The 19,730-nt window shown below is 46.6% G+C and overlaps 1 protein-coding gene across 1 annotated transcript in view; it reads right to left on the bottom strand.

The window, feature by feature from the left end:
- The window catches only part of LOC134933875 (solute carrier organic anion transporter family member 1A2-like), a 133,429-nt gene that overhangs the window by 11,846 nt on the left and 101,853 nt on the right, over window positions 1-19,730 (bottom strand). The window contains 5 exon segments of the mRNA XM_063929414.1: window positions 1,561-1,625; window positions 2,406-2,575; window positions 18,423-18,585; window positions 19,413-19,507; window positions 19,509-19,609. Coding sequence (XP_063785484.1) covers window positions 1,561-1,625; window positions 2,406-2,575; window positions 18,423-18,585; window positions 19,413-19,507; window positions 19,509-19,609 — 594 coding nt within the window.

Consider the following 19,730-nt stretch of genomic DNA (forward strand, 5'->3'; position numbering starts at 1 on the left):
TGGCATCTCCCACTGCTGTCACCCTCTCCCTGTCACTCACTGCTGTCACCCTCTCTCTGTCATTACCCTCTCCCAATCACCCACTGCTGTCAACTTCTCCCTGTCACCCACTGCTGTCACCCTCCACCTGGCATCTCCCACTGCTGTCACCCTCTACCTGTCACCCAATGCTGTCGCCCTCTCCCTGACATCTCCCACTGCTATCACCCTCTCCCTGTCACCCACTGCTGTCACATTCTCCTTGTCACCCACTGCTGTCATCCTCTCCCTGCCATCACTGACTGCTGTCACCCTCTCTCTGGTGCACCCTCTTCCTGGTATCACCATCTCCCTGTCTCCCTCTCCTGTTACCCTCTACCATATGGTAGGTGTGGAGGTGAGCTGATGCTATTATGTGGCTCTGTTATCTTGAAACCTTTCTGGTTGGCCACACCCCCTTTACAGAAGCACGCCTTTGGCGCATGCAGTGATACTCCTGAAATTTGCCGATGACACCTTGGTCATTGGTCTCATCAGGGATGGTGAAGAGTCGCATACAGAAGGGAGATTGAGCAATTGGCCTGGTGGGGCCTCCGGAACAACTTAGAGCTAAATCCATCTAAAACAGGGTAAATGATAGTGGGTTTAGGAGGCATACCTTAGTGGTGCCCCCGATCACTATGAATGATTGTGTGGAGGCTTTGATCTCCAGGGACCTGAGATGCGGTTCCAACACAGAAACTATTGTTATAAAAGCACAGCAGAGGATTTATTACCTGTGACAGTTGAGGAAGTTTAACTTGCCAAAGGAATTCCTTTGATACATGGCAGTGATCCAGTCAATCCACTGCTCATGCATCAGTGCGTGGTTTGTAGCAGGAGAAAAATAGACTCCAAGGGGTAAATTTACTAAGGTGGGAGATTTTTATAACTTGTGATGTTGCCCATAGCAACCAATCAGATTATATCTATTATCTGCTAGAAGCAGCTAGATAAATGGTAAGTAGAATCTGATTGGTTGCCATAGGCAACATCACCAGTTCTAAAAATCTCCCACCTTAGTAAATTTACCCCCAAAGGGTGATAAGAGCTGCAGAAAAACATATTGCCACTGATCTGCCCATATACAGGATCTAGATTTGGTAAAAGTTGATAGACGGGCGAGAAATACTGTGGCAGATGCAACTCACCCAGGTCATGTGCAGTTCCGGTTGCTTCCATCGGGTAGGCGATATAGATCATGCCGGGATAAAACCTCGAGACATTTGAAGAGTTTTTTCCACAGGCGGAATCTCTGATAAATAACTAGCATGGGGAAGGGGGAAACTTCTTGATAACAAATGTTACTTTTTAGAGGCTTATGTGATGGTGAGTGTTGGTTGGATGTTTGTGTCTATGTTTCTCTTTATAACAGATGTGGTTCAGCAGGAATAATTCCTTATATGTGTTTTTTATACTTTTTCAATAAATCTGATTGTATAACACGCCAGCGTTTGGGTGATTCTAGTTAATGGACAGGAGTGTCTCTAGTACTATAGGATGGTCCCAATTACACAACGTGAGAGAGAGCTGTGCCTTTACCGAGCGCTCGTGCAAGTAAAAGGTGAAGGCCGAGACCAAAAGACTTTTCTTCTGGGGTCAAACTCCTAGGAGAGAAAAGATGCAGACCATGAGTACCAATGTATTAGCACCTACTTCCCCACTTCATCTCTCTCCAATGCTTAGTACATAGACCCCTGAGGTTCCGCCTAGGCTGTATAACCAAACCACCACAGAGACAGTGATTGGTGCTAAGAGGTCATAGGGTTTATTAATAGAATATATCCAATGGGGTGACCAAGGTGCATCACTCAAACAACCTGGATTGAGGAGAACCACCCGCACTTACCTGGCATAGCCCTGGTAGCTGTGTAACTGGTGACTGGCTCCCCCTAAGGTAGTGACAGAGCTCACCCTATCGGAGGAGACGTGCCCATCTACCCTGCTCGCCCTCTCTCTGGTGACCGGGTAACTCCTTGTCTCAGGAAATATGAGGACTATCAAAGCCTTTCCCTGTTCCCCATCCATGGAGTGAGCTACAATAATTATCCTTTGTCCATCAGCCCTCAGCTACTTCATGTCACCCTATAAATCATCCCAACCACACTGATACCCGGGAGCTTACATGTCCTCAGGCTGAGGTAGCCGTCAGTTACTGATACTGAACATTACTATCTCTAGTGACGGAGGTTGATGTGTCCAGTATTTATGTTTTACCCTCAGCACCGGCAATGATGCATCACTGGTCCTGCACATCCTTTCCCCGGGACCCTCATTCCCGCCCATTTCCCACTGTCTGTAGCAAGTCCTGATAGCACAATGACCGTGTGACAGAGGCTCAGATACCAGGGGTATTACCACAGGTGACCTGGCAGAGGTAATGTTACCTGATCAGCACCATGTATCCTGGCATGGCTCCCATGGAAAAGATGAAGCAGCAGAGAACATTCAGGATCATGAAGTAGACCAGCATGGTGTTACAGCGTTCCTCCCGCGGGCACTGCCCCAGCACCGCCGTCGTGTTCGATGAATATACACAGCTGCAATTCTGGAAAATCTGCAGAGAAATGTGTCTTTAAAATAACAGCATCCAAGAGTATTACATTACCTGCACAATAGCTGCTGATCGGGAGTTTAGATGTAACATGTGCAGAGAGAGTTAGATTTGGGTGGGTTATAGTGTTTCTGTGCAGGGTAAATACTGGCTGCTTTATTTTTACACTGCAATTTAGGCTTCAGTTTGAACACACCCCACCCAAATCTAACTCTCTCTGCACATGTTACATCTGCCCCACCTGCAGTGCAGCATGGTGTCACCCAGTTGCGTGCTTTTTTGCTTTACTTACAAAAATGAATCAGGCCCTGAGTTCACAATCAGTCCAGTGACACGCCCATAAGCCCACATAGCCACCGCCCAGTCACCGCCCAGGAACGGACAATACATTTCTGAGACCGTGCGTCCCTGTGCGTCCCACCTTTGGTCGCATGCGCTGTGTACACACTGGTAGATGTGTAGATATATCTGGATCTGGATCGGGCATTGTGTTGTGCATACACACTGCCCGATCCATTATGACTGATGTCTTGAACTGGGCGGGCCTTTACATGCGTCCGCCCAGTTGAGCCGTCAATCGCCGTCGGCAGCCGCAGCATGTGTACGGGCGGTCGGCTGACCATCTGTACACACACTTGTAGATATCTGTAGATATATTGGTCATCGTGTGTGCTGCAGGGCCGACGTGATATGTCTGTGAACTACGGTATTATCAGACATATGGTTGATACACACTGGCCGACGGACCCATGATATATCGGTCATTCAGTAAAACAGTGGGGTAAATTTACTAAGGTGGGAGATTTTTAGAACTGGTGATGTTGCCCATGGCAACCAATCAGATTATATCTATTATCTGCTAGAAGCAGCTAGATAAATGGTAAGTAGAATCTGATTGGTTGCCATGGGCAACATCACCAGTTCTAAAAATCTCCCACCTTAGTAAATTTACCCCACAGTGTGTACTCAGCATTAGATACATGCGCAGTTGAAAAACAATGGCCCTCATTCCGAGTTGTTCGCTCGCTAGCTGCTTTGGTTTGCACACGCTAAGCCGCCGCCTACTGGGAGTGAATCTTAGCTTCTTAAAATTGCGAACGAAAGATTCGCAATATTGCGAAAAGACATCTCTGTGCAGTTTGTGAGTAGCTCGGGACTTACTCGGCATCTACGATCAGTTCAGTGCTTGTTGTTCCTGGTTTGACGTCACAAACACACCCAGCGTTCGCCCAGACACTCCCCCGTTTCTCCGGCCACTCCCGCGTTTTTTCCGGAAACGGTAGCGTTTCTTCCCACACGCCCATAAAACGGACAGTTTCCGGCCAGAAACACCCACTTCCTGTCAATCACATTACGATCACCAGAACGAAGAAAAAACCACGTAATGCCGTGAGTAAAATACCTAACTGCATAGCAAATTTACTTGGCGCAGTCGCAGTGCGGACATTGCGCATGCGCAATTAGCGGAAAATTGCTGCAATGCGAAGAAAATTACTAGAGATGAGCGGGTTCGGTTTCTCTGAAACCGAACCCGCACGAACTTCATGTTTTTTTCACGGGTCCGAGCAGACTCGGATCCTCCCGCCTTGCTCGGTTAACCCGAGCGCGCCCGAACGTCATCATGACGCTGTCGGATTCTCGCGAGACTCGGATTCTATATAAGGAGCCGCGCGTCGCCGCCATTTTCACACGTGCATTGAGATTGATAGGGAGAGGACGTGGCTGGCGTCCTCTCCATTAGAAATTAGATTAGAAGAGAGAGAGAGATTGTGCAGAGTCAGACAGAGTTTACCACAGTGACCAGTGCAGTTGTTGTTAGTTAACTTTTATTTATTTTAATATAATATATCCGTTCTCTGCTATATCCGTTCTCTGCCTGAAAAAAAACGATACACAGCAGCAGCCAGTCACACAGTGTGACTCAGTCTGTGTGCACTCAGCTCAGCCCAGTGTGCTGCACATCAATGTATAAAAGGCAAAGCTTATAATAATTGTGGGGGAGACTGGGGAGCACTGCAGGTTGTTATAGCAGGAGCCCCCAGGAGTACATAATATTATATTAATTTAAAATTAAACAGTGCACACTTTTGCTGCAGGAGTGCCACTGCCAGTGTGACTAGTGGTGACCAGTGCCTGACCACCAGTATAGTAGTATATTGTTGTATGTATTGTATACTATCTCTTTATCAACCAGTCTATATTAGCAGCAGACACAGTACAGTGCGGTAGTTCACGGCTGTGGCTACCTCTGTGTCGGCAGTCGGAACTCGGCAGGCAGTCCGTCCATCCATAATTGTATTACAATATATACCACCTAACCGTGGTATTTTTTTTTCTTTCTTTATACCGTCGTCATAGTGTCATACTAGTTGTTACGAGTATACTACTATCTCTTTATCAACCAGTGTACAGTGCGGTAGTTCACGGCTGTGGCTACCTCTGTGTCGGCAGTCGGCAGGCAGTCCGTCCATCCATAATTGTATTATTATTATAATATATACCACCTAACCGTGGTTTTTTTTTCATTCTTTATACCGTCATAGTGTCATACTAGTTGTTACGAGTATACTACTATCTCTTTATCAACCAGTGTACAGTGCGGTAGTTCACGGCTGTGGCTACCTCTGTGTCGGCAGTCGGCAGGCAGTCCGTCCATCCATAATTGTATTATTATTATAATATATACCACCTAACTGTGGTATTTTTTTTTCTTTCTTTATACCGTCGTCATAGTGTCATACTAGTTGTTACGAGTATACTACTATCTCTTTATCAACCAGTGTACAGTGCGGTAGTTCACGGCTGTGGCTACCTCTGTGTCGGCAGTCGGCAGGCAGTCCGTCCATCCATAATTGTATTATTATTATAATATATACCACCTAACTGTGGTATTTTTTTTTCTTTCTTTATACCGTCGTCATAGTGTCATACTAGTTGTTACGAGTATACTACTATCTCTTTATCAACCAGTGTACAGTGCGGTAGTTCACGGCTGTGGCTACCTCTGTGTCGGCAGTCGGCAGGCAGTCCGTCCATCCATAATTGTATTATTATTATAATATATACCACCTAACCGTGGTTTTTTTTTTCATTCTTTATACCGTCGTCATAGTGTCATACTAGTTGTTACGAGTATACTACTATCTCTTTATCAACCAGTGTACAGTGCGGTAGTTCACGGCTGTGGCTACCTCTGTGTCGGCAGTCGGCAGGCAGTCCGTCCATCCATAATTGTATTATTATTATAATATATACCACCTAACCGTGGTTTTTTTTTCATTCTTTATACCGTCGTCATAGTGTCATACTAGTTGTTACGAGTATACTACTATCTCTTTATCAACCAGTGTACAGTGCGGTAGTTCACGGCTGTGGCTACCTCTGTGTCGGCAGTCGGCAGGCAGTCCGTCCATCCATAATTGTATTATTATTATAATATATACCACCTAACCGTGGTTTTTTTTTCATTCTTTATACCGTCGTCATAGTGTCATACTAGTTGTTACGAGTATACTACTATCTCTTTATCAACCAGTGTACAGTGCGGTAGTTCACGGCTGTGGCTACCTCTGTGTCGGCAGTCGGCAGGCAGTCCGTCCATCCATAATTGTATTATTATTATAATATATACCACCTAACCGTGGTTTTTTTTTCATTCTTTATACCGTCGTCATAGTGTCATACTAGTTGTTACGAGTATACTACTATCTCTTTATCAACCAGTGTACAGTGCGGTAGTTCACGGCTGTGGCTACCTCTGTGTCGGCAGTCGGCAGGCAGTCCGTCCATCCATAATTGTATTATTATTATAATATATACCACCTAACCGTGGTTTTTTTTTCATTCTTTATACCGTCGTCATAGTGTCATACTAGTTGTTACGAGTATACTACTATCTCTTTATCAACCAGTGTACAGTGCGGTAGTTCACGGCTGTGGCTACCTCTGTGTCGGAACTCGGCAGGCAGTCCGTCCATCCATAATTGTATTATATACCACCTAACCGTGTTTTTTTTATACCACCTAACCGTGGCAGTCCGTCCATAATTGTATACTAGTATCCAATCCATCCATCTCCATTGTTTACCTGAGGTGCCTTTTAGTTCTGCCTATAAAATATGGAGAACAAAAAAGTTGAGGTTCCAAAATTAGGGAAAGATCAAGATCCACTTCCACCTCGTGCTGAAGCTGCTGCCACTAGTCATGGCCGAGACGATGAAATGCCAGCAACGTCGTCTGCCAAGGCCGATGCCCAATGTCATAGTACAGAGCATGTCAAATCCAAAACACCAAATATCAGAAAAAAAAGGACTCCAAAACCTAAAATAAAATTGTCGGAGGAGAAGCGTAAACTTGCCAATATGCCATTTACCACACGGAGTGGCAAGGAACGGCTGAGGCCCTGGCCTATGTTCATGGCTAGTGGTTCAGCTTCACATGAGGATGGAAGCACTCAGCCTCTCGCTAGAAAAATGAAAAGACTCAAGCTGGCAAAAGCAGCACAGCAAAGAACTGTGCATTCTTCGAAATCCCAAATCCGAATTCCGAGCCCACCCGCTGGCGGTGATGCAGGGCAGTCTGGAGCGACTGCTGATGCTGACATCTGGTCCGGACTGAAGGACCTGACAACCATTACGGACATGTCGTCTACTGTCACTGCATATGATTCTCTCACCATTGATAGAATGGTGGAGGATTATATGAGTGACCGCATCCAAGTAGGCACGTCACACAGTCCGTACTTATACTGGCAGGAAAAAGAGGCAATTTGGAGGCCCTTGCACAAACTGGCTTTATTCTACCTAAGTTGCCCTCCCACAAGTGTGTACTCCGAAAGAGTGTTTAGTGCCGCCGCTCACCTTGTCAGCAATCGGCGTACGAGGTTACATCCAGAAAATGTGGAGAAGATGATGTTCATTAAAATGAATTATAATCAATTCCTCCGCGGAGACATTGACCAGCAGCAATTGCCTCCACAAAGTACACAGGGAGCTGACATGGTGGATTCCAGTGGGGACGAATTGATAATCTGTGAGGAGGGGGATGTACACGGTGATATATCGGAGGATGATGATGAGGTGGACATCTTGCCTCTGTAGAGCCAGTTTGTGCAAGGAGAGATTAATTGCTTCTTTTTTGGTGGGGGTCCAAACCAACCCGTCATTTCAGTCACAGTCGTGTGGCAGACCCTGTCACTGAAATGATGGGTTGGTTAAAGTGTGCATGTCCTGTTTTGTTTATACAACATAAGGGTGGGTGGGAAGGGCCCAAGGACAATTCCATCTTGCACCTCTTTTTTCTTTTATTTTTCTTTGCGTCATGTGCTGTTTGGGGAGGGTTTTTTGGAAGGGACATCCTGCGTGACACTGCAGTGCCACTCCTAGATGGGCCCGGTGTTTGTGTCGGCCACTAGGGTCGCTTATCTTTCTCACACAGTCAGCTACCTCATTGCGCCTCTTTTTTTCTTTGCGTCATGTGCTGTTTGGGGAGGGTTTTTTGGAAGGGACATCCTGCGTGACACTGCAGTGCCACTCCTAGATGGGCCCGGTGTTTGTGTCGGCCACTAGGGTCGCTTATCTTTCTCACACAGTCAGCTACCTCATTGCGCCTCTTTTTTTCTTTGCGTCATGTGCTGTTTGGGGAGGGTTTTTTGGAAGGGACATCCTGCGTGACACTGCAGTGCCACTCCTAGATGGGCCAGGTGTTTGTGTCGGCCACTAGGGTCGCTAATCTTACTCACACAGCTACCTCATTGCGCCTCTTTTTTTCTTTGCGTCATGTGCTGTTTGGGGAGGGTTTTTTGGAAGGGACATCCTGCGTGACACTGCAGTGCCACTCCTAGATGGGCCCGGTGTTTGTGTCGGCCACTAGGGTCGCTGAGCTTAGTCATCCAGCGACCTCGGTGCAAATTTTAGGACTAAAAATAATATTGTGAGGTGTAAGGTGTTCAGAATAGACTGAAAATGAGTGTTAATTATGGTTATTGAGGTTAATAATACTATGGGATCAAAATGACCCCCAAATTCAATGTTTTAAGATGTTTTTTAGGGTTTTTTGAAAAAACCACCCGAATCCAAAACACACCCGAATCCGACAAAAAAAATTCGGTGAGGTTTTGCCAAAACGCGGTCGAACCCAAAACACGGCCGCGGAACCGAACCCAAAACCAAAACACAAAACCCGAAAAATTTCAGGCGCTCATCTCTAAAAATTACAGAGCGAACAACTCGGAATGACCACCAATGTGCATCTGTGTGATTATGGGCCGATGCCTAAGACTCAGGATCAGACCCCGATGTGCGCATGGTAATTACCTGCGCGTTATAATTAGAGATGAGCGGGTTCGGTTTCTTTGAATCCGAACCCGCACGAACTTCACCTTTTTTTTCACGGGTCCGAGCGACTCGGATCTTCCCGCCTTGCTCGGTTAACCCGAGCGCGCCCGAACGTCATCATGACGCTGTCGGATTCTCGCGAGACTCGGATTCTATATAAGGAGCCGCGCGTCGCCGCCATTTTCACACGTGCATTGAGATTGATAGGGAGAGGACGTGGCTGGCGTCCTCTCCATTTAGATTAGGGTTGAGAGAGAGAGAGAGAGATTGCTGTGATACTGTAGAAGAGAGTGCAGACAGAGTTTAGTGACTGACGACCACAGTGACCAGTGACCACCAGAGACAGTGCAGTTGTTTGTTTTATTTAATAATATATCCGTTCTCTGCCTGAAAAAAACGATACACACAGTGACTCAGTCTGTGTGCACTGCTCAGCCCAGTGTGCTGCACATCAATGTATATAAAGCTTATAATTGTGGGGGAGACTGGGGAGCACTGCAGGTTGTTATAGCAGGAGCCAGGAGTACATGATAATATTATATTAAAATTAAACAGTGCACACTTTTGCTGCAGGAGTGCCACTGCCAGTGTGACTAGTGACCAGTGACCTGACCACCAGTATATATAATATTAGTAGTATTGTATACTATCTCTTTATCAACCAGTCTATATTAGCAGCAGACACAGTACAGTGCGGTAGTTCACGGCTGTGGCTACCTCTGTGTCGGCACTCGGCAGGCAGTCCGTCCATCCATAATTGTATATACCACCTAACCGTGTTTTTTTTCTCTTTCTTTATAGTCGTCACGGTCATACTAGTTACGAGTATACTACTATCTCTTTATCAACCAGTGTACAGTGCGGTAGTTCACGGCTGTGGCTACCTCTGTGTCGGCACTCGGCAGGCAGTCCGTCCATCCATAATTGTATTATATACCACCTAACCGTGGTTTTTTTTTCTTTCTTTATACCGTCGTCATACTAGTTACGAGTATACTACTATCTCTTTATCAACCAGTGTACAGTGCGGTAGTTCACGGCTGTGGCTACCTCTGTGTCGGAACTCGGCAGGCAGTCCGTCCATCCATAATTGTATATACCACCTAACCGTGGTTTTTTTTTCTTTCTTTATACCGTCGTCATACTAGTTACGAGTATACTACTATCTCTTTATCAACCAGTGTACAGTGCGGTAGTTCACGGCTGTGGCTACCTCTGTGTCGGAACTCGGCAGGCAGTCCGTCCATCCATAATTGTATATACCACCTAACCGTGGTTTTTTTTTCTTTCTTTATACCGTCGTCATACTAGTTACGAGTATACTACTATCTCTTTATCAACCAGTGTACAGTGCGGTAGTTCACGGCTGTGGCTACCTCTGTGTCGGCACTCGGCAGGCAGTCCGTCCATCCATAATTGTATTATATACCACCTAACCGTGGTTTTTTTTTCTTTCTTTATACCGTCGTCATACTAGTTACGAGTATACTACTATCTCTTTATCAACCAGTGTACAGTGCGGTAGTTCACGGCTGTGGCTACCTCTGTGTCGGAACTCGGCAGGCAGTCCGTCCATCCATAATTGTATTATATACCACCTAACCGTGTTTTTTTTTTCTTTCTTTATACCGTCGTCATACTAGTTACGAGTATACTACTATCTCTTTATCAACCAGTGTACAGTGCGGTAGTTCACGGCTGTGGCTACCTCTGTGTCGGCACTCGGCAGGCAGTCCGTCCATCCATAATTGTATTATATACCACCTAACCGTGGTTTTTTTTTCTTTCTTTATACCGTCGTCATACTAGTTACGAGTATACTACTATCTCTTTATCAACCAGTGTACAGTGCGGTAGTTCACGGCTGTGGCTACCTCTGTGTCGGAACTCGGCAGGCAGTCCGTCCATCCATAATTGTATATACCACCTAACCGTGGTTTTTTTTTCTTTCTTTATACCGTCGTCATACTAGTTACGAGTATACTACTATCTCTTTATCAACCAGTGTACAGTGCGGTAGTTCACGGCTGTGGCTACCTCTGTGTCGGAACTCGGCAGGCAGTCCGTCCATCCATAATTGTATATACCACCTAACCGTGGTTTTTTTTTCTTTCTTTATACCGTCGTCATACTAGTTACGAGTATACTACTATCTCTTTATCAACCAGTGTACAGTGCGGTAGTTCACGGCTGTGGCTACCTCTGTGTCGGCACTCGGCAGGCAGTCCGTCCATCCATAATTGTATTATATACCACCTAACCGTGTTTTTTTTTTCTTTCTTTATACCGTCGTCATACTAGTTACGAGTATACTACTATCTCTTTATCAACCAGTGTACAGTGCGGTAGTTCACGGCTGTGGCTACCTCTGTGTCGGAACTCGGCAGGCAGTCCGTCCATCCATAATTGTATTATATACCACCTAACCGTGTTTTTTTTTTCTTTCTTTATACCGTCGTCATACTAGTTACGAGTATACTACTATCTCTTTATCAACCAGTGTACAGTGCGGTAGTTCACGGCTGTGGCTACCTCTGTGTCGGCACTCGGCAGGCAGTCCGTCCATCCATAATTGTATTATATACCACCTAACCGTGGTTTTTTTTTCCTTCTTTATACCGTCGTCATACTAGTTACGAGTATACTACTATCTCTTTATCAACCAGTGTACAGTGCGGTAGTTCACGGCTGTGGCTACCTCTGTGTCGGAACTCGGCAGGCAGTCCGTCCATCCATAATTGTATATACCACCTAACCGTGGTTTTTTTTTCTTTCTTTATACCGTCGTCATACTAGTTACGAGTATACTACTATCTCTTTATCAACCAGTGTACAGTGCGGTAGTTCACGGCTGTGGCTACCTCTGTGTCGGCACTCGGCAGGCAGTCCGTCCATCCATAATTGTATTATATACCACCTAACCGTGGTTTTTTTTTCTTTCTTTATACCGTCGTCATACTAGTTACGAGTATACTACTATCTCTTTATCAACCAGTGTACAGTGCGGTAGTTCACGGCTGTGGCTACCTCTGTGTCGGCACTCGGCAGGCAGTCCGTCCATCCATAATTGTATTATATACCACCTAACCGTGGTTTTTTTTTCTTTCTTTATACCGTCGTCATACTAGTTACGAGTATACTACTATCTCTTTATCAACCAGTGTACAGTGCGGTAGTTCACGGCTGTGGCTACCTCTGTGTCGGAACTCGGCAGGCAGTCCGTCCATCCATAATTGTATATACCACCTAACCGTGGTTTTTTTTTCTTTCTTTATACCGTCGTCATACTAGTTACGAGTATACTACTATCTCTTTATCAACCAGTGTACAGTGCGGTAGTTCACGGCTGTGGCTACCTCTGTGTCGGAACTCGGCAGGCAGTCCGTCCATCCATAATTGTATATACCACCTAACCGTGGTTTTTTTTTCTTTCTTTATACCGTCGTCATACTAGTTACGAGTATACTACTATCTCTTTATCAACCAGTGTACAGTGCGGTAGTTCACGGCTGTGGCTACCTCTGTGTCGGCACTCGGCAGGCAGTCCGTCCATCCATAATTGTATTATATACCACCTAACCGTGGTTTTTTTTTCTTTCTTTATACCGTCGTCATACTAGTTACGAGTATACTACTATCTCTTTATCAACCAGTGTACAGTGCGGTAGTTCACGGCTGTGGCTACCTCTGTGTCGGAACTCGGCAGGCAGTCCGTCCATCCATAATTGTTTTATATACCACCTAACCGTGGTTTTTTTTTCTTTCTTTATACCGTCGTCATACTAGTTACGAGTATACTACTATCTCTTTATCAACCAGTGTACAGTGCGGTAGTTCACGGCTGTGGCTACTTCTGTGTCGGCACTCGGCAGGCAGTCCGTCCATCCATAATTGTATTATATACCACCTAACCGTGGTTTTTTTTTCTTTCTTTATACCGTCGTCATACTAGTTACGAGTATACTACTATCTCTTTATCAACCAGTGTACAGTGCGGTAGTTCACGGCTGTGGCTACCTCTGTGTCGGAACTCGGCAGGCAGTCCGTCCATCCATAATTGTATATACCACCTAACCGTGGTTTTTTTTTCTTTCTTTATACCGTCGTCATACTAGTTACGAGTATACTACTATCTCTTTATCAACCAGTGTACAGTGCGGTAGTTCACGGCTGTGGCTACCTCTGTGTCGGCACTCGGCAGGCAGTCCGTCCATCCATAATTGTATTATATACCACCTAACTGTGGTTTTTTTTTCTTTCTTTATACCGTCGTCATACTAGTTACGAGTATACTACTATCTCTTTATCAACCAGTGTACAGTGCGGTAGTTCACGGCTGTGGCTACCTCTGTGTCGGAACTCGGCAGGCAGTCCGTCCATCCATAATTGTATTATATACCACCTAACCGTGTTTTTTTTATACCACCTAACCGTGGCAGTCCGTCCATAATTGTATACTAGTATCCAATCCATCCATCTCCATTGTTTACCTGAGGTGCCTTTTAGTTCTGCCTATAAAATATGGAGAACAAAAATGTTGAGGTTCCAAAATTAGGGAAAGATCAAGATCCACTTCCACCTCGTGCTGAAGCTGCTGCCACTAGTCATGGCCGAGACGATGAAATGCCAGCAACGTCGTCTGCCAAGGCCGATGCCCAATGTCATAGTACAGAGCATGTCAAATCCAAAACACCAAATATCAGAAAAAAAAGGACTCCAAAACCTAAAATAAAATTGTCGGAGGAGAAGCGTAAACTTGCCAATATGCCATTTACCACACGGAGTGGCAAGGAACGGCTGAGGCCCTGGCCTATGTTCATGGCTAGTGGTTCAGCTTCACATGAGGATGGAAGCACTCAGCCTCTCGCTAGAAAAATGAAACGACTCAAGCTGGCAAAAGCAGCACAGCAAAGAACTGTGCATTCTTCGAAATCCCAAATCCACAAGGAGAGTCCAATTGTGTCGGTTGCGATGCCTGACCTTCCCAACACTGGACGTGAAGAGCATGCGCCTTCCACCATTTGCACGCCCCCCGCAAGTGCTGGAAGGAGCACCCGCAGTCCAGTTCCTGATAGTCAGATTGAAGATGTCAGTGTTGAAGTACACCAGGATGAGGAGGATATGGGTGTTGCTGGCGCTGGGGAGGAAATTGACCAGGAGAATTCTGATGGTGAGGTGGTTTGTTTAAGTCAGGCACCCGGGGAGACACCTGTTGTCCGTGGGAGGAATATGGCCGTTGACATGCCTGGTGAAAATACCAAAAAAATCAGCTCTTCGGTGTGGAAGTATTTCACCAGAAATGCGGACAACAGGTGTCAAGCCGTGTGTTCCCTTTGTCAAGCTGTAATAAGTAGGGGTAAGGACGTTAACCACCTCGGAACATCCTCCCTTATACGTCACCTGCAGCGCATTCATAATAAGTCAGTGACAAGTTCAAAAACTTGGGACGACAGCGGAAGCAGTCCACTGACCAGTAAATCCCTTCCTCTTGTAACCAAGCTCACGCAAACCACCCCACCAACTCCCTCAGTGTCAATTTCCTCCTTCCCCAGGAAGGCCAATAGTCCTGCAGGCCATGTCACTGGCAATTCTGACGATTCCTCTCCTGCCTGGGATTCCTCCGATGCATCCTTGCGTGTAACGCCTACTGCTGCTGGCGCTGCTGTTGTTGCTGCTGGGAGTCGATGGTCATCCCAGAGGGGAAGTCGTAAGCCCGCTTGTACTACTTCCAGTAAGCAATTGACTGTTCAACAGTCCTTTGCGAGGAAGATGAAATATCACAGCAGTCATCCTGCTGCAAAGCGGATAACTGAGGCCTTGACAACTATGTTGGTGTTAGACGTGCATCCGGTATCCGCCGTTAGTTCACAGGGAACTAGACATTATATTGAGGCAGTGTGCCCCCGTTACCAAATACCATCTAGGTTCCACTTCTCTAGGCAGGCGATACCGAAAATGTACACGGACCTCAGAAAAAGACTCACCAGTGTCCTAAAAAATTCAGTTGTACCCAATGTCCACTTAACCACGGACATGTGGACAAGTGGAGCAGGGCAGGGTCAGGACTGTATGACTGTGACAGCCCACTGGGTAGATGTATGGACTCCCGCCGCAAGAACAGCAGCGGCGGCACCAGTAGCAGCATCTCGCAAACGCCAACTCTTTCCTAGGCAGGCTACGCTTTGTATCACCGGTTTCCAGAATACGCACACAGCTGAAAACCTCTTACGGCAACTGAGGAAGATCATCGCGGAATGGCTTACCCCAATTGGACTCTCCTGTGGATTTGTGGCATCGGACAACGCCAGCAATATTGTGCGTGCATTAAATCTGGGCAAATTCCAGCACGTCCCATGTTTTGCACATACCTTGAATTTGGTGGTGCAGAATTTTTTTAAAAACGACAGGGGCGTGCAAGAGATGCTGGCGGTGGCCAGAAAAATTGCGGGACACTTTCGGCGTACAGGCAGCACGTACAGAAGACTGGAGCACCACCAAAAACGCCTGAACCTGCCCTGCCATCATCTGAAGCAGGAGGTGGTAACGAGGTGGAATTCAACCCTCTATATGCTTCAGAGGTTGGAGGAGCAGCAAAAGGCCATTCAAGCCTATACAACTGAGCACGATATAGGAGGTGGAATGCACCTGTCTCAAGCGCAGTGGAGAATGATTTCAACGTTGTGCAAGGTTCTGATGCCCTTTGAACTTGCCACACGTGAAGTCAGTTCAGACACTGCCAGCCTGAGTCAGGTCATTCCCCTCATCAGGCTTTTGCAGAAGAAGCTGGAGACATTGAAGGAGGAGCTAAGACAGAGCGATTCCGCTAGGCATGTGGGACTTGTGGATGGAGCCCTTAATTCGCTTAACAAGGATTCACGGGTGGTCAATCTGTTGAAATCAGAGCACTACATTTTGGCCACCGTGCTCGATCCTAGATTTAAAACCTACCTTGGATCTCTCTTTCCGGCGCACACAAGTCTGCTGGGTTTCAAAGACCTGCTGGTGAGAAAATTGTCAAGTCAAGCGGAACGCGACCTGTCAACATCTCCTCCTTCACATTCTCCCGCAACTGGGGGTGCGAGGAAAAGGCTCAGAATTCCGAGCCCACCCGCTGGCGGTGATGCAGGGCAGTCTGGAGCGACTGCTGATGCTGACATCTGGTCCGGACTGAAGGACCTGACAACCATTACGGACATGTCGTCTACTGTCACTGCATATGATTCTCTCACCATTGATAGAATGGTGGAGGATTATATGAGTGACCGCATCCAAGTAGGCACGTCACACAGTCCGTACTTATACTGGCAGGAAAAAGAGGCAATTTGGAGGCCCTTGCACAAACTGGCTTTATTCTACCTAAGTTGCCCTCCCACAAGTGTGTACTCCGAAAGAGTGTTTAGTGCCGCCGCTCACCTTGTCAGCAATCGGCGTACGAGGTTACATCCAGAAAATGTGGAGAAGATGATGTTCATTAAAATGAATTATAATCAATTCCTCCGCGGAGACATTGACCAGCAGCAATTGCCTCCACAAAGTACACAGGGAGCTGACATGGTGGATTCCAGTGGGGACGAATTGATAATCTGTGAGGAGGGGGATGTACAACACGGTGATATATCGGAGGATGATGATGAGGTGGACATCTTGCCTCTGTAGAGCCAGTTTGTGCAAGGAGAGTTTAATTGCTTCTTTTTTGGTGGGGGTCCAAACCAACCCGTCATTTCAGTCCCAGTCGTGTGGCAGACCCTGTCACTGAAATGATGGGTTGGTTAAAGTGTGCATGTCCTGTTTATACAACATAAGGGTGGGTGGGAGGGCCCAAGGACAATTCCATCTTGCACCTCTTTTTTCTTTTATTTTTCTTTGCGTCATGTGCTGTTTGGGGAGGGTTTTTTGGAAGGGACATCCTGCGTGACACTGCAGTGCCACTCCTAGATGGACACGGTGTTTGTGTCGGCCACTAGGGTCGCTTATCTTACTCACACAGTCAGCTACCTCATTGCGCCTCTTTTTTTCTTTGCGTCATGTGCTGTTTGGGGAGGGTTTTTTGGAAGGGACATCCTGCGTGACACTGCAGTGCCACTCCTAGATGGGCACGGTGTTTGTGTCGGCCACTAGGGTCGCTAATCTTACTCACACAGTCAGCTACCTCATTGCGCCTCTTTTTTTCTTTGCGTCATGTGCTGTTTGGGGAGGGTTTTTTGGAAGGGACATCCTGCGTGACACTGCAGTGCCACTCCTAGATGGGCCCGGTGTTTGTGTCGGCCACTAGGGTCGCTTATCTTACTCACACAGTCAGCTACCTCATTGCGCCTCTTTTTTTCTTTGCGTCATGTGCTGTTTGGGGAGGGTTTTTTGGAAGGGACATCCTGCGTGACACTGCAGTGCCACTCCTAGATGGGCACGGTGTTTGTGTCGGCCACTAGGGTCGCTTATCTTACTCACACAGTCAGCTACCTCATTGCGCCTCTTTTTTTCTTTGCGTCATGTGCTGTTTGGGGAGGGTTTTTTGGAAGGGACATCCTGCGTGACACTGCAGTGCCACTCCTAGATGGGCACGGTGTTTTTGTCGGCCACTAGGGTCGCTTATCTTACTCACACAGTCAGCTACCTCATTGCGCCTCTTTTTTTCTTTGCGTCATGTGCTGTTTGGGGAGGGTTTTTTGGAAGGGACATCCTGCGTGACACTGCAGTGCCACTCCTAGATGGGCACGGTGTTTGTGTCGGCCACTAGGGTCGCTTATCTTACTCACACAGCGACCTCGGTGCAAATTTTAGGACTAAAAATAATATTGTGAGGTGTGAGGTGTTCAGAATAGACTGAAAATGAGTGTAAATTATGGTTTTTGAGGTTAATAATACTTTGGGATCAAAATGACCCCCAAATTCTATGATTTAAGCTGTTTTTTAGTGTTTTTTGAAAAAAACACCCGAATCCAAAACACACCCGAATCCGACAAAAAAAATTCGGTGAGGTTTTGGCAAAACGCGGTCGAACCCAAAACACGTCCGCGGAACCGAACCCAAAACCAAAACACAAAACCCGAAAAATTTCAGGCGCTCATCTCTAGTTATAATGAGCTTCATATGGAAGGAACACGACTACACACACTGACATGTCCCTGTTATATATCAGCGTCACATGTAAGTGTACAGTATTTGTCCCTTGTCTTCTCACGCAGCGCATGCTCCCCGTATGTAGGAGGCTGTCACCCTCTCAGGGTCACTGCTGCATCTGTTTCCTGCTGACAGCTATGACATTCATTCCCATACAGAATCCAGAGCAGCTCAGGCTGAATGAAGCCATTGTCCTGTAATTAGGGCACAGAATCTCCCATGAATGTATAGAATTAGTTATGTTTCCTCATATTGCCCCAGCTGTATCTAGTCCTGACCAGATCTCCCATCATGTAACAGTCTATAGAGACCTCTCTGAGACATTCAGGGCACTTATTAGCCATTTGCCCCAATATCCAGGTTCCCACAGATCCCCCCGGACTGCAGCTCGCACTTACCACATTCTGCCCACTCCCGGTAGAAGATGAGCAGCCGGCTAAACAGGCAGAAACATAGGCCACCCCGTTATCACCGCACACGGGGTCCCACACATCAGACAGACACCCACAGTTCATGTTACAGTCAGCGGATAAGTTGCCCACGTAGGACACTTGCTCCACACTGAAATAAAACAAATACTCTGTGACTATAACGTCAGATGGAAATTACCACAAAATATCTCTGATCATAAGTTACAGTCTGGTTTCCCACGCAATATAACATTGATGTTTGTATGTAGATGATAACTGGGGGGGGGGGGGTCTCTGTACGGTATGTAGATGATCACTCGGGGGGGGGGGGGGGGGGGGCTCTCTGTATGGTATGTAGATGATCGCTGGGGTCTCTGTACAGTATGGAGATGATCACTGGGGGGGTCTCTGTACAGTATGGAGATAATCACTGGGGGTTTCTATACAGTATGGAAGATCTCTGTATGCTCTGTGGGTCTCTGTATGGTATGTGCGGTTTCTGTATGGTATGTGCGGGTCTCTGTATGGTATGTGCGGGTCTCTGTATGCTCTGTGGGTCTCTGTATGGTATGTGTGGGTCTCTGTATAGTATGTGCGGGTCTCTGTATGCGCTGTGGGTCTCTGTATGGTATGTGTGGGTCTCTGTATAGTATGTGCGGGTCTCTGTATGCTCTGTGGGTCTCTGTATGGTATGTGCAGTCTCTATATGGTATGTGCGGGTCTCTGTATGGTATGTGCAGTCTCGATATGGTATGTGCGGGTCTCTGTATGCTCTGTGGGTCTCTGTATGGTATGTGCGGGTCTCTGCATGCTCTGTGGGTCTCTGTATGGTATGTGTGGGTCTCTGTATGGTATGTGCGGGTCTCTGTATGGTATGTAGATGATCGTCTAGTATATCACTTGCTGATATTATCTATAACTCACAGCAATTGTCACAAGTTATTACTATTGGCTGTATATTATATTGTAAGCTCCTACCCGTCATACGAGACCGTCAGGCCGGCTACAGCCGCATTCTTGCACGTCATGCTGAAGGCCAGGAGATACAGCAGGTATTCCGTTATTAGGGTGCAAAAAACCAAACCTTGCTGACATCAGTGTTGTGATCTTGAATCTCTTCATGAAGAAGCCCCCGAGGAAGTATCCGACACCTATGACTGGCAGAGTGGTAACCCCTGCAATGAGAAGATGGCGGACATCGTTATCTGTCCATAGTCACTGACATAACACAGAGCAATCACACCGCCTCCATCACTGAGGTAACATTAGGGGATTCTGTACTGGAAAAAGACTTAG

The sequence above is a fragment of the Pseudophryne corroboree genome, chromosome 6 (genome assembly GCF_028390025.1).
Source record: "Pseudophryne corroboree isolate aPseCor3 chromosome 6, aPseCor3.hap2, whole genome shotgun sequence".
In the NCBI taxonomy this organism is placed as follows: domain Eukaryota; kingdom Metazoa; phylum Chordata; class Amphibia; order Anura; family Myobatrachidae; genus Pseudophryne; species Pseudophryne corroboree.